The following is a 15241-nucleotide window of genomic DNA, read 5'->3' on the forward strand; positions in this document are numbered from 1 at the left end:
AAATTTTTAGATGAAGTAATTGTATGATGAAGATAACACAGAAAATACAAGAGGGCAGCATACTTTGCAAAACAACTGTTACAATTTGAAATCAACAAGTTGTTGTCTTGCAGGTAAAAAATGTGACTTTTTAAAAAAATTATATCTTGGAAACTAAAAATTATTTTTATTTATAATTGAAACATGTAAAAGTATAGTACTCTCAAAAAAATTTCAGCCAAAAATATTCATTTTTGTAGAGTTGACTGCAATTTTTCGACAACAGCCCTTTTTTGTGGTGAGCAGCATAACAAGTCCAGTCTCATCTGAAATCAAAGTTTCTTGTAGTTTATACCTCTGGCTAGTGAATGAACAAAGGATTTTTTATTAGTTGAGGTCATTTTTGTTTTATAAAAAAAAAACTACTTTAAAAATGAGAAAAATTGGGGTCAAAAATGTGTTTAAACTTATGTAAAATCTTCAAATTTCATTTTTTTAATTCCTTCGTTCATATTCTAGCCAGAGGTATAAACTACAAGAAACTTTTTGATTTCAGATGAGACTGGACTTAGTTATGCTGCCAACGCAAAAAAAACTTAAACTCTACAAAAATGAATATTTTTGGCTGAAACTTTTTTTGCGACTACCTTAAGTACTATACTTTTACATGTTCCAATTATAAATAAAAATAAATTTTAGTTTTCGAGATATCGTTTTTTAAAAAGTCACTTTTTTTACCCACAAGACCTATGTAACCCCTTAAAAAAATGTTTCGAAGAATATGTTTGATGGCCAAGATGCATACATATATTTAGAAGGAAAGTTCCTGATTTATGTAGTATAATACATAATACCAAAGAGGAAGTAGCCCTAAGCGCCGGACTCCACTTGCGATTTGTAGTTGTGAAGATTGAACACATTCTTTCAAATAGAAGTCAATCCATGATTATTTAGTCACAAATGGATTGACTTGTATTTGAAACAATGTGTTCAATCTTCCTGATTACAAATCGCAAGTGGAGTGCGGCGGTAATAACACCAAAATATTCCATATAGGTCCATAGAAGGTACACAGACATTGAAAAATTCCTGGAATATCCCCGAAAACATGTTCCCTGAACATCCCAGGAAAATCCTGTGTCAGCATTTTAAACATTACCTGAATGTCTTATTGGAACATTCCATGAATGTCCACGAATGTTCTCTGGACATTCAAAATATATTTTGTAGACATTCCCTGGATATACCAGAAATACAGTGATGAGCGCTCTAATAACCGGCAAAATAGCACAAAAGATGTATTAAGTAGTGAGATAAAAAGACATTGTATACATTTAGATTGTATTGATTGTGTACCACCTTCAGACGTATCAGACGAGTTTGGAAACTACCACTGTCACAGTGACAATTTTAGTTGACATACTCCTCCGATATGTGTAAAGGTGGGATCAATATAACGTAAATTTAAAGGTTAATTTCGCTAAATTTCCCAGCTCGACTAGTTTCATTTCTTTTTATCTCACAACTAAATATGTTGCCCATATTTTGCCGGTTATTAGGGCACTCATCACTGTACATCCTTGCTGATGTGACAATACCTCCTATCTGTTTTTTCATGAGTTTTGTATGAGAGATGGAAAAACATGTTTTAAGGTCACCTCCTGTGTTCATATGTAAGTTTTGACTTGTTTTGTAGTTCATAGATAGTTTAATTTACTACAAAACAAGTCAAAAAATATCATATGAAAACAGGAGGTGACCCTAAGACAAGTTTTTAGTTTCTCTTACAAAACTCATGAAAAAAAACAGATAGGATGTATTATTACATCACTGACGATATGTGGCCATACCAATTAATACATCCTTGATAAATATAAACATTTTTATTGAACAAAATCTTTTCATACATTTTTTTAATGCAATTTACTAATATTCCTAAATATTTCAAAAAAATGTGTCACATTTGCTTTGTAAACTTTTCTTTTGCCTTTCGTAGCCACATATTCCGTTTCCTTCCTGGTTTTTTGTAGACCACTTCTCTCAGCTGATTCTAAAAAAAAAATAAAATAAATGGTAATTTTTCTATCCTTTACAATTAACAATCAGAAGAAATATTATTTACAGATAATGATATGCATAATAATAATAGGTTTGTTCTAGCATCAGTTTCAAACAGTTTGAAACCATCAGCGAATAGTGGACCAGCGCGAGTAGAGGGGATCGCACTGGTGACTGTATTATGTTCTTTTACTGACCAACTGTTTGCTGACGGTTTTTGACTAGTTTGACTGTTTGCTAGAATAAACCTAATAATAATGAATATTTTGTATTTTGACAATGACATCTGATGTGGAAGTCAAAACATTAATAAAATTATTTTTTCAAGTTAACTTTCACATGCGCGTCTTAAAATTGTACTTTTAATACTTATATCATAAATAACTATTAAAACTATCTTAAGAGGAAACAGTATCGATCAACAGGTAGCGAAAATGTGTTCCAAGATTGCGGCTGTAATTTTGAATATTTTTTCGAGATATTTGGCACACATATTCTTAACATAATAAAGAATGGCGGTACAGAGCCCAATTTGAAAAATATATTAATATGTGGAAATTACTCTGTAATTAAATACAATATAAAAAAAACGAGCTTGTACCGCCATTAAGAAGACCAAAAAATACACTTTCTTCAAATACAACTTTTTTATCCGATTTTGTGTTATTTTGGAACTACTAAAATTTTTTATTTCATTAGTAGTTCCAAAATTACACAAAATCTAGGCATCGCATAAAAAAGTTTATTTGAAGAAAGTGTATTTTTTTGTTCTTCTTAATGGCGGTACAGGCTCGTTTTTTAAATATTGTATAATTACAGAGTAATTTCCACATATTAATATACTTTTCAAATTGGGCTCTGTACCGCCATTCTTTATTATTTTACGAATATGTGTGCCAAATACTTCGAAAAAATATTCAAAATTACAGGAACACGTTTTGGCTACCTGTTGATCGCTACTGTATTAACTTAAAACATTGTAATTTGCTAAACCAGTATATTTTACTCTACTACTACTCTACTAGCTACCTCATTTTCCACTGTTTCTAAAGACTTGTTTACATGGGTAGAGTTTTGAGGAGAGTAGAGGTAGTACTCTACCAAAAATGGCTTGATACCATTCACATGAGGAGAGTACAAGTATAGTACTGATGCTAGTATAGTGAAACCGATTTTTGTATTTTTAAACACTCTTGATTATAAGTGCACCTTAAATTCTTAATTTTTTGCTTAAGCTCGTTTACTCCAAAGCCCCCTTTGCCATTCTTTCGACGATTTCATCCTGCGCAGCTTGCTGCAAACTTTTATTTCTGTAGTATACACTACCTAAATTCCATAAACACTGGTATTCGCCGTATTATAGCTCTACAAGTTTTAAAGTTTCATCTTCGGTGAACTTCATTTTCACTATTTACACAAAACACAATTCCAGCCAGAATGACAGCGCCCCATGGACTCTCCTACCTACTCTATTCTGCCATAATTGAGCGTGTTCCATGGGTAGAGTGTGCAGCCGAGTAGACATTTTGGCAGTAGTGGTGGTTATAGAGTAGTTACTTTGCCATAGGTTGCTAGTCACTCTACTTTAACTCCAACTATACACTCTACCAGCTATTCTACTGTGCTGAGCATTTTTACAGGTAGAGTTACTCTATCAAGTACTTGCATCATTACTCTACCCGTGTAAACAAGTCTTAAATCTACTGAATGAAAATCTACTTAATCTTAATCTACTCTTAATGAAAAATGTCTAAAATCATTTACCCACCTAGTATTATTGTAGAATTTAAGACAGTCCAGTGCCTTATAAATAATTTCAATATGAATATTTTTTCCTTTAATTCTCCTTTGATACCACTCCATTTTAGATTTTGGGGAACTTATTTCATTGTGTTTATAGCCCATATTTATTGAAGGAACCCAATCTGGAGATTGTTATTATCGATTAAGTCGGCTGGTTTTCCTATAAGATTAAAATGTTAACATCTTCAAAAATCGTTACTGTTGTAATTGTAACTTACCAGATATAAAATGATTACAGCAGACAGGACAGGAAAATTTTCATTTCGCTAGTAAAACCTGTACATTGTATTGCATTTAACCATTGTTGTCTCTCAGATACCTTATTTAGTTCAGTTTAAAAGTGAACTTTATCTTGACTTTATCACAATTAGGTACTTTGCATTTCACACTTCAAAACACAACACCATTGAAGCATATTATCTTTCTAAATTAATACTTCCAGAGAAAATGTTAAATTAATCTTTGTACAACACAAAATTACAAAGAAATACAACTAAAATTATCTAAAACTCATTAAGAACAGATAGAATAACATTTATCTTTTACACCCAGTAGCCATATTGACATATATTATCAAGGTTGCCAGGTCAAAAAACTAAAAATCACCAGACAATTGCTTCAAAAGTTGCCAGATTTTGTTAAAAATCACCAGATTGTTATGAGTATGCGCAGTAACGAAAAATGTGTTACTGCGCATAATTTTGCGCATGCGCATACGCGTAACCATTCGAGAACGATAATGTGAAGGGTTGGAACAAACCTAATAAAACAATTAGAATACCAATGAAACGATTTTTTTTTGTAAAATATAATGCAAAATGTAGGTGTTCATTTTTATGAAAGGTATGTACTGATAATCCCGACAATATAGATTATTCAAATCTTAACGTTTTATGTCTTAAACTTGGCCTTACAGACGACCCTCGTCGATCAGGGTGTTATACAAAATTCTTTTGTTGGAAACCTTGTAATTTTTGATCATGCTAATAAATTTTTAATACAAATTAAAATTGAAAAAAATAGTTCCAATAACCTTTGAGATTTTAGATGATCAAACCAACACAAAACGTGACAAAACTACAAAATATGAAGAACAGTAATCACTTAAAACTCTACAGCTGACACAAGAAATATAAAACTGATACATTGAAAATTAATATGTTGATATTAACTGAACTGGTTTGTTTATAAAACCAAGACATAAATTATTGGAAGTGCATGACACGTGCAAGAGTAGCCTAAACTTCGGGAGATCCCCGGTTGAACATCACAGAGGCGGATCATTTTATATTACAAATAAGACTTTTTGTATGATATGAATATTAGGCAATTCTTAATAACGAATAACAAACATATATTCGTACTTTTTAAATAAAAAAATATAATATAGATAAGGTCAAAAAATCACCAGATATTAAGCTTTTTAAAAAAGTTTTCACCATATCACCAAATGGGTTAGAAAATCACCAAATCTGGTGATTTTTCACCAGACCTGGCAACCTTGTATATTATTATGAATCAGTAGAAACGATTATATTTAAATTTGGTAAATATAACTCCGCACGACCACGCAACTCGAAACACAAGTACGCAAACACGGTTGCGTGAAGCGTGGCTCGCAATCGTGAAATTTACGAGACTTGCTCGACCTGTAGATTCTTGTATTTTTAAGTCTTAAGAACTCAGTTAAAAATTATTACTATGAAAGTTAGAAAGTGACCAAATCAAAGTTTAAAGTCCACCCTACAAGATCCTGAAGAAATTTTTGTCATTATTTTATTACTAAGCTGTTATTTTTAATTATTAACAATGAGCGCTAACTGCATATAGGCGGCCGTCAATAGTGAGTGCGAAAGAGATGCACTATTGCATCTCACTTGCACTCACATTGACGGCCACCTCACTTAGCGCTCTTGGTTAACAATTAAAAATAACAGTTCCGTAATAAAATAATGACAAAATTTCTTCAGAATCCTGTAGGGGGGGGCTTTCAACTTTGATTCAGTAACTTTTTGACATTCATAATAATTTTTAACAGAGTTATTAAGCCTTGAAGATGGCCATTTTCGCGTTTTTCAAATTTTTTGGCTCATAATGACCCAAAGATTAAAAAAATATATACGAAGTGAAAGAATAGATTTTTTGAAGTGAAATAATTGATTTTTTGAATTTGTTTAAAAAAATTGTTTAAACAATTTTCCGACCGCGGCACCTTCCGGCACTCTATGTATTCGTTATAAGGAACTTTTTCTAAGTGAGTTTGTGCAACAAAATCGAATTGGAATATGTTACCTGACGGGGGCGACGATACAGCCTGGACTATAAGCTAACAACAAGAATTCAAATTCCGGTCTCCAGTTACGTCATGCGATGCGCGAACTCGGACGTATTTGGGCTACGGGAAGTTACTAACTTGTTATTTATAGTATCATGGTTGTGTGTAGTTTTAAAGTATTGGGTACAAATAGTTTATAAATAAAACACCCTGTGTCTCAGTAAAGAGGCACATTTTATTTAAGTCAAGTGATTTGAGTTAAATCTTAATATTTTTAGGTCTAGAATCTACATAACTCAGAGATTGGACATTCTTAATGAATCACCCTGTAGATTCGATCGTCGATCACAAACTTAACAATGATTCATTGTGTAGTTAATAACGGTGGCATTGAAAATATTGATAACAATGGAATATCCAGTTTTGTAGTAATTATGAACTTGAATTGTAGCATCTGTGATTAAGACAAAAATGTCTAGTAATCACATCATATACCTACCATAAAAGGTAGATAATAATATGTATGTGTTGTGTTAGTAATCTAGGAACTCGCAATGCGTATAAAATTATTATCATTTTGATATAGTATATATAGACAGGTACTTAATAGATTAATTTAATCTTTATTACCGTTTTCCTAAGTTTAATCTTATCTAATGTATTTGCTGCCGCAATGGCAGATTGTGTATTTTGTGAAATCATTTCCGGACAAGAGGAAGCAACTCTGTTCTTTGAAAATGACGATTTTATTATTTTCAAGGATATAAAACCAGCTTCAAAGTATCATTTGCAAGTCGTGCCTAAGAAACATATACGTAATATTCATTATTTAAAACCACAGGATAAAGATTTTGGTAAGTCACATAAACTTTTTATCTAATAAGAATACTAATAGTAGTTATCTAATGACAATAGCGGTTCTGTGTAACTATGGATGTGAGTTTTATGTATGGAATCCTCAATTATCTCGGAAACGGCTTGCATGATTTTTACAGATTTTGGTGGGTAGGGGTTTTCTAATGCGGCCGATATTATAGTGATTATTTCATTCATAGGATATTCTGACCAATAGAAAGCTACAGAGATGCAAATTAAGGTGAAAATTCCACACCTGTAATTTTGAACCAATCAAAATACGTTATTTTGACAGATCACCATGGCAACGGAGGTATTTTATCGGAAATTTTTTGCTCGTGGGGTACCCAACAGCGAATTATAGTGGAAATTTTTTGACGTTTACAATAACAGAACATTTTTGACAGACTGGTTTTTATTTGTTTACATAATTTAGTTTTGATTCATTTTCTATCACTTGTAGTTACTCAAAACTTATGTAAAATTGAAGAATATACTATTTTCTATCTTGAAATGGTATTCCCATGCAACTACAATGAGTAGAAATTACGAATTTGAAAGCCTAAATAATTGCTGACAAAGCTATGGCGCGCTATTAATCTGTTCATGCAGCTTTGGATTTTCAAATGCAAATTTGGTGTGGAATTTTCTTACCGAATACCACGCGAAGTCAAATTAATATCCGGAAATTTTTTTTGATCATGAATATTTTTAGAAAATTTCCCTCGTCTGCGACTCGGGAAATTTTCAAAATATTCATGATCTCAAAAAAATTTCCGGAAATAATTTGACCTCTTAGTGGTATTACCAGTGATAATTTATGATAATCTCCCGTGGTTAAGCATATTACGTCAGATGCCCTTCGTTGCTATGAAAAAATACATTCAGTGACATTAATGACAATTAATGTTTTAAAAATTATAAAAGTGATGGCTTTCAATCGTCAAATATTTTTAAAAACTGTGCGTTTAATGGTACTTACATAAATAAGTTACAATAAAATTTTGGTTTTGAACAGTTTTATTCATGAAATAATCGCAACAAATTGCACTCGACCTCTGAAATTAATATAGAATTTTTGCTCTCGTGACACTTTGACATAATTTCACTCGCCTTCGGCTCGTGAAATTAAAACTGTCAAAGTGTCACTCGGGAAAAATTCAATAATTTCAGAGCTCTTGTGCAATTACTACTGATTATTTCATTCATAGGATATTCTGACCAATAGGGCTTTTCATTCACAGTCATTTGTTCCGAGCTTCTGTCATGTGTCACATAATATTAATATATCTACGTCATACGTTATTGATATAACCAATGATACAAACCAAAGACGTATGACGTAGATATAATAATATTATGTGACACATGACAGAAGCTCGAAATAAATGACAATCGATGATAAGCCCTATAGAAAGCTACAGAGATGCAAATTAAGGTGATAATTTTTGATAATCTCCCGTAGTTAAGCATATTACGTCAGATGCCCTTCGTTGCTATGAAAAAATACATTCAGTGACATTAATGACAATTAATGTTTTAAAAATTATAAAAGTGATGGCTTTCAATCGTCAAATATTTATAAAAACTGTGCGTTTAATGGTACATACTTACATAAATAAGTTACAATAAAATTTTGGTTTTGAACAGTTTTATTCATGAAATAATCGCAACAAATTGCACTCGACCTCTGAAATTAATATGGAATTTTTGCTCTCGTGACACTTTGACATAATTTCACTCGCCTTCGGCTCGTGAAATTAAAACTGTCAAAGTGTCACTCGGGAAAAATTCAATAATTTCAGAGCTCTTGTGCAATTACTACTGATAATTACATTGTTATCAGATATTCCGTTTTTCTGAAATTTTGATTATCTTTCTTAATTCAAATGGAACACCCTGTATATTTTTTGCGTTTTGAAGTCCTTAAGAAATACTGATTACTTTTGATGTTATATTCCCTAAAGGCCATAATTTCGGAGTTATTAAAGAAAAATTTTTAAACAAATTGTAAAAATCAATTTTTTCGGCCCGGTTAGACATTATTTTGCGTTCTTTGGACCATTGGGAACAAAAAAGTTCTTTTGTAATTTTTCCTCTAACAATTTCTCTTCTTCTTTCTCGATACTCCTTATGCCCCTCAGGGGAGTCGGAGGTTTTATTCATCTTCTATCCATCTCTTCCATTTCGTGCGGTCTCTAACAATTTAAAACTGAAAAAATCGAATAATGACGATTTTTCAAGGTTTAAAAACACAAATCAAAAATATTATTTTTGAAACTACTAAGTACATACACAAATTCAAGTTCAAGCCTTATTTTATCAGTTACCAATAAGTAATTTGAGCTTGTTTCATTCTAAAATATTGTTTTTTATTTGTTATAATGCAGTCCGATCGCCCGTCCTCTCATATGCGCTTCATTAACAATTATTAAAAAGCAATGTTTTGAATAAAACGTGCCAAAAAATTTTATCGCGAGCCCCTAGAATCCTGGAAGAAGGCTTCAGTGTTGATCTATTTATGAGAACTTTTTCTCCTACTACTTATATTTCTGTATTTGTGTCATTTAGATATTCCGGTCTTTTTGTGTTAATAGGGATTTGTAATGCTGGACCCATTCTTGACTTTGTATTAATTGTATGGAATTTTTGTTGTCTCGTTGGATTTCGGCCTGTTTATGAATTTCCAAGATTCGCTACACTGTCTTCCTCCTATGTAGGTGTCAATCTCTTTACATTTTCTATCCCATATGTTTCTTTTACTTTCTAACATCTTATTTCTCTTTGTAAATTTTACTTTTACTTTGTAAATTTAAACAAAAATCCTTTTTTTTTACTTAAAAGCATTCCTTAGTGTCATAGAAACACTATCTTAAAATTTTATTAATAAATTAGAAATAGAAACGCATTTATCTGAGCAAAACCTCCTTTGTATACAAGGCGCTCGACGCCTGACTTATGCAGCTGCAACTCGTCATTTGGGCTCTAAAACTTATAAAGCACTGAATATTTAAATATTCTTTTAGTGGAAGAAATGTTGGTACTCAGCAGATACATTCTTGAACTGAATGGAGGAGACTGTAATGATGCTAGAATAGGTTTTCATTGTCCGCCATATACAAGCGTAAATCATCTCCATCTCCATGTAATATCTCCCGAATCTGAGATGCGTGCCTATCAACGAAGCAGATTTGAATCTCCTAAATTTAAATTGGTAATAACTATTTAAATAAAACTTTTTTAATGTATCCAATTTAGGGAAAATACCATTAGTCCAGTCGGGATAGCATGTGACCTTGCTTGGTAGCAACCTTTAGATCCAGCTTCGTCAATATTTCAAATAATATGTTTAATGGTAATGCATCATAGGCTTTCTCTAAGTCAACAAACACTAAATGCCTCGGTTTTCTAGCTGTTATTTTCTCTATGATTTTCTCGTATTATAACCTCCCAATGAGATAATAACGCTTATACCTCTGTAATTTTTCATTTCTCCTAGCCTCCTTTTTTGTGGACAGAGCTTATACATACCAACCTTTTTCTGGAATATTTCTTGTTTGATTAGACATTTATTAAAGATCTCGTTCGTCTTATCTCGTCCACACTGATTGGTTGTACTTCGTCTTCGCCTATTGTATCTCTTCCGAAGTCTCTGTAATTTATTTCGCAAAGTGGTCTTGCTTCCGTCAATACAGTCAATCGTTTTTTTTTATCTAAACTTGGAAAACGTCTTTATTATTTCATCCTTTGTCTGTGACGTTTTCTGTCAACGCCATTTTCAGAATTCCTTTATACACCCACAACTCGAATGATTCCAGTTTTTTTGGAATAAAGAACAAAGTCGAGAAAACGTAGCACCTCTCCAAACATAACTCTTGGCGCCATCTTTAAATATCTTGTACAAGTTGTACAGAGCACTTTTCCTGTTTTGTTGAAATTTGCTCTAGCCTTTTCTATTCTGATTTTGATTTCCTGGAAGTAATTATTTGTGGGGTTAATCATTATTCAAAGATATGCATATTTGTCCACTTGTCCGACACGTTTTCTATTTATTAGAAGATTCTCGTTATTTATTCAAGTTTTCGATATTCTCATAAATTTTGCCTTCTTGAAGTTCGTTGTTCAACCGTATTCGCGTATTCTTTTCCATTCTCTGCGTGTTCCAATGTGTTCCAGGTTCCCTCTTTCATCATCGAACAGTTTGTCGATGTATTCTATCCAACGTTGTACTTTCTCATCCGTCTGTGTTATAGTAATCCCGTTTCTATCCAGAAGTGCACCAGTGAGATTTTGTTTTTTACTCCTGCCATTGCTTTAACTTTTTTGTGTAGATGAAATAAATCGTACCTATCATTTTTTAATGTCCTCGATCTCTTTGTATTTTTCTTCAAACTTCTTCATAATCAATATTCTATATAATAACAGTATGCGCATGCGACAAACGCATCAGAGAGACTGCACCTTAATATTTAAAAGTTTAACTAAAGGACTAAAACGTATATTTATTATTTTACTTTTTAGGTGGAGGACGTAATATCACAACTTAGTAAACAATAAATATAATAGAATAAAGAATCTTGCCGAATTAAGTGACGAAAATGGATCACAAATGTTACAGTAAAAGAATTATACATACATAATATAGCTTTATTTATTTCTATATAATATAATTTGTACATACATTCAGAATTATTATCACTATGAAAACGTATGTGATATATTACAATTACAATATAATAAAAAAATATATTTTTAAATAGATATTTAAGGTGTATGTTTATATTTTCACCTTTTGAATTTCATGCTGCCATACATCTACATAATATGTATGCTGCTATTAGGTGGTCTCAAACCTGGATTAGGAAAAGGGTCCGAAGATGACCAGCAATCTGCTCTGATAGAAAAGAAAAGCGCCACCACTAAATAAGAAAATGACCATAAACAAAAACGACATAATATGCGCACTCTCGGAAAAAAAAAACAAAAACAATCTTTCCAGATTTATTGGAGAAAACAAGTTTATTTTAAGAGCTGATGCGTTAGGCATGACCTTATATATTAGAACAACTTTGTCAAACGGTAATGACAAAATCAGGGACTAGACGGACATTAGAACAATATAAGGAATCAAATAGATTACGTGACAATTGATACAGGAATGCTGTTACTTCTGCATTACCTCTGGAGCAGACATAGGATCCGACCACAATTCCATAGTTATAGTTACAAATACTAAACTGAGGCTCGCTACAGCCAAAAGAAAAAAAACCAGAAGGCATCATTAAACAGAAAACTCATAAACAACGATACATTAGAAGCATATACAAAAGAAATAAACAATAGGTTCTCTAATATATGGCAATTGTGGATGATGTTGAAAAGTCAGGGACCACCATAAAACAATCATTTGATGATAAATATAAACAACACTTTTCATCTCCAAAATAATATTCTCCTGGATTACAGAAGAACTATTAGAAATTATGGAACAACGCAGGCAGTGTAAACTCAGACAGCGCCAAGTACTTGGTAGCGTACATACGTAAGAAGAGGCTGTGATACGGGCCATTCCAGAACCAAAGCATGCCAAAACCCACAACCAAAGGCTTTGGTGTTGCCAACCATCGAGTAAGCTTTTTCCGTCAACCTTAAAAATTCCCACTTTTATAAAAAATTCCCTCCTGTTTACAAAATCTGAGAAGATATGTTTAATTATTTTCAAATATTTTGATTTTTTTTAATATTTAATAATTTGGAATGGAACAAAAATTCCCTTTTGAGTTAGCTTTTCCCTTTATCACCTTTTATGTTAAAAATTCCCGCAAAAAGTGAAATTTCCCTCCGTTTGGCAACACTCATCGGTGCACCGATGTTGTTATTCCACTTCCACAATACATATACCCCTAACCCCGTCTTGTCTTATTCTGACCATTTCTTAACTGAATGGATCAGGGTAGGAAACAACGGTAAAATATGAAATCGAAAATATGTATCTATGCAGTGTGGCAGTGTTAAGGATGAAGACGAATGATAATAAAGTACTAGTAATAATCTATTTTGGTAACTCAATATTATTTAATAAATACATATAAGTATATAAATTTTAGTTACACATAGTTTAGTTTAGCTAAATATTATAATATAATAGTTTATATAGATAACTAAAATTTATAAATATGTACTTACTTTTTAAGTAATATTACAGAATGTAGGTACTAACTACATTCTCATTTGCCATTAAAATATGTAAATATAATAGGTATTTGGTAGAACCAGTAGAAACTAAGATGAGATTAGGTGATTCCGAAAACATACTTCTGAGCAATATATAGCACTTTCTTAGAATATCCTTAAAAATATATTCTTCTAATACAAAGATGTGCAGTAGTACGTTCTAAGTATATAAATAGAAGGTTTATAGCACTTCCTTGGAATATTCTAAAAAGTACGTTCTTAGTATAAACTAAAAAGATGTGCGGTAGTATGTTCTAAGTATATAAATAGAAGGTTTATAGCACGTCCTTGGAATGTTCTAAAAAGTATATTCTTAGTATATACTGAAAAGAAGTGCGGCAGTACATTCTAAGTATATACATAGAACGTTTAAGTACTGTAATGTAGTATATACTCAGTATGTGCTCTGCACATTCGCAATGGTAATTACGCATATTCTTAGTATATACTTTTTCTGAAAAGTATGTTGTATGAATCTACTAAGAACATGAAATTGTTATGTGGGGTGACATTTATAACATTTATTCTAGTTGTCAATAGATGGCGCTATAATCGAAAAAAAAATTATTTACGAATTATATAATATATCTACGAATATAATCTGTTCAATTCATAAGACTATACAAATCAAAGAAAATACCATTTTATAATTGCAATAAACACAATTGATTTGATTTTATGCCAAATTGCAAATAAAATGTGACAACTGTCAGATTTAACTAAAATGTATATTATCACGGACTTACCTTTTTTTTCTATCGCATTTGTGACGCACTGAAAAATGCTCATGAAAAGAGACATATTTACATTAAATGACAGGATCGATTTTCGGGTGGGCCATAAACTTTTTAGGGGGGATACCGGAGGGTCTGTGGGAAAATTTTTAAAAATTGGGGTGAAAATGGGGAGTTTTAAGGCGCTTTTCACACACTTTTGAGTGCCATAAAGACATTCAAAACATATCGTTATTAAATATTTTTATTTGTATATTATTTGTTTGTTTAAATTTTCAGAGGGGCATGGCTCCCTCTCTAGATCCGCCCTTGTGCAGTTGGGATATCTCATGGACAATAATAATTAACATAACATCCTTGCACGTTTTAATATCGCTTAATATATTAAAGTAATCTGGAATAGATCTTATTAATGTACATAGAAATACGGAAGCAAACATTTTTCATGTATGTAATTTTAAAGTACGAGCCTGGGTTGATATAATACAAATATCTAATTAATACAACAGTAATTTGGAATTACCACCCGTTTATTTAAACGTAGGTACATATTAGGTAAATATTATAACTAATTACATGTAGGTGCGTTCGCGGGTACAGTTGACAAATTGTCGCCGACAATTTCTAACCTCATTTAATATAAATAATATCGTTAATAGATAAATAAACAAGGTATATTTACTTTTAATTAATATTAATAACTAATTATTAAATTACAATAGTTAAATATACCTTGTATATTTATCTATTAACGATATTATTTATAGCATTTTAAAGTGCGCATGCGTTTTACTGCTAATTTGTCGCCGACAGGCACCCGCGAACGCACTTATAAATGCATGAGGACGCCCTGCTCATATCGCACCTTGAAAACCATATGGCAATATCTGCAATTTTTTCATGAAATGACCTTTGAATGCAGTGTAATAGGAAAAAAAATCTATTTTTTAATGCTATATAGCAGCGTCTGCAAAAAAATTTAAGTTCGGCACCAAAAAGATACATCTCTACGGCTTTTGTCAAAAATCGATTCTTCTTTTTATGCCATCAGGCATTATCTGCAGTAGTTGATGCTCTACGGTTCTAAAATTGGAACAAAACCCCAGATCTATATGGCAATATGTGCAAAATGTGACCCAAGCTCTTAAAATGAAAGCAAGATCTACTAAGGAAACATCATTTGAATGCAACAAAACATAGAGTGCTGCATAGAGATTTGATTGCAACACTAGAAATAAGCGACAAGACTATACCAAATTGATATAGGTACAACGTCGTACTGCAGATGGGTTTATCCCAAAAG

At 31.9% G+C, this 15241-nt stretch overlaps 1 protein-coding gene and 1 long non-coding RNA gene across 2 annotated transcripts; one reads left to right on the plus strand and one right to left on the minus strand.

The window, feature by feature from the left end:
* Positions 1-1847: 1847 nt before the first annotated feature.
* Positions 1848-4821, minus strand: LOC126881803 (uncharacterized). Its single transcript, XR_007697003.1, has 3 exons — positions 4059-4821; positions 3806-4000; positions 1848-2029 (listed from the first exon to the last, which is right to left on the minus strand). It is a non-coding gene; the product is annotated as an uncharacterized LOC126881803 (long non-coding RNA).
* A 1503-nt stretch (positions 4822-6324) lies between these two features.
* Positions 6325-11733, plus strand: LOC114329816 (adenosine 5'-monophosphoramidase HINT3). The gene is made up of 3 exons (XM_028279049.2): positions 6325-6969; positions 9997-10184; positions 11492-11733. Exons 1-3 carry the CDS (start codon positions 6789-6791, stop codon positions 11525-11527), a joined length of 405 nt encoding a protein of 134 aa, XP_028134850.2. The 5' UTR covers positions 6325-6788; the 3' UTR covers positions 11528-11733.
* Positions 11734-15241: the final 3508 nt, after the last annotated feature.

This window comes from Diabrotica virgifera, chromosome 3 (assembly GCF_917563875.1).
Source record: "Diabrotica virgifera virgifera chromosome 3, PGI_DIABVI_V3a".
In the NCBI taxonomy this organism is placed as follows: Eukaryota; Metazoa; Arthropoda; class Insecta; order Coleoptera; family Chrysomelidae; genus Diabrotica; species Diabrotica virgifera.

Excerpts from the sequence above, each read along its gene's own strand:
- LOC114329816 (XM_028279049.2), top strand. The coding sequence starts at position 6,789 with ATGGCAGATTGTGTATTTTGTGAAATCATTTCCGGACAAGAGGAAGCA. Across the intron at positions 6,970-9,996 it reads ACCACAGGATAAAGATTTTG|TGGAAGAAATGTTGGTACTC; the intron begins GTAAGTCACATA and ends ATATTCTTTTAG. Across the intron at positions 10,185-11,491 it reads AATCTCCTAAATTTAAATTG|GTGGAGGACGTAATATCACA; the intron begins GTAATAACTATT and ends TTTACTTTTTAG.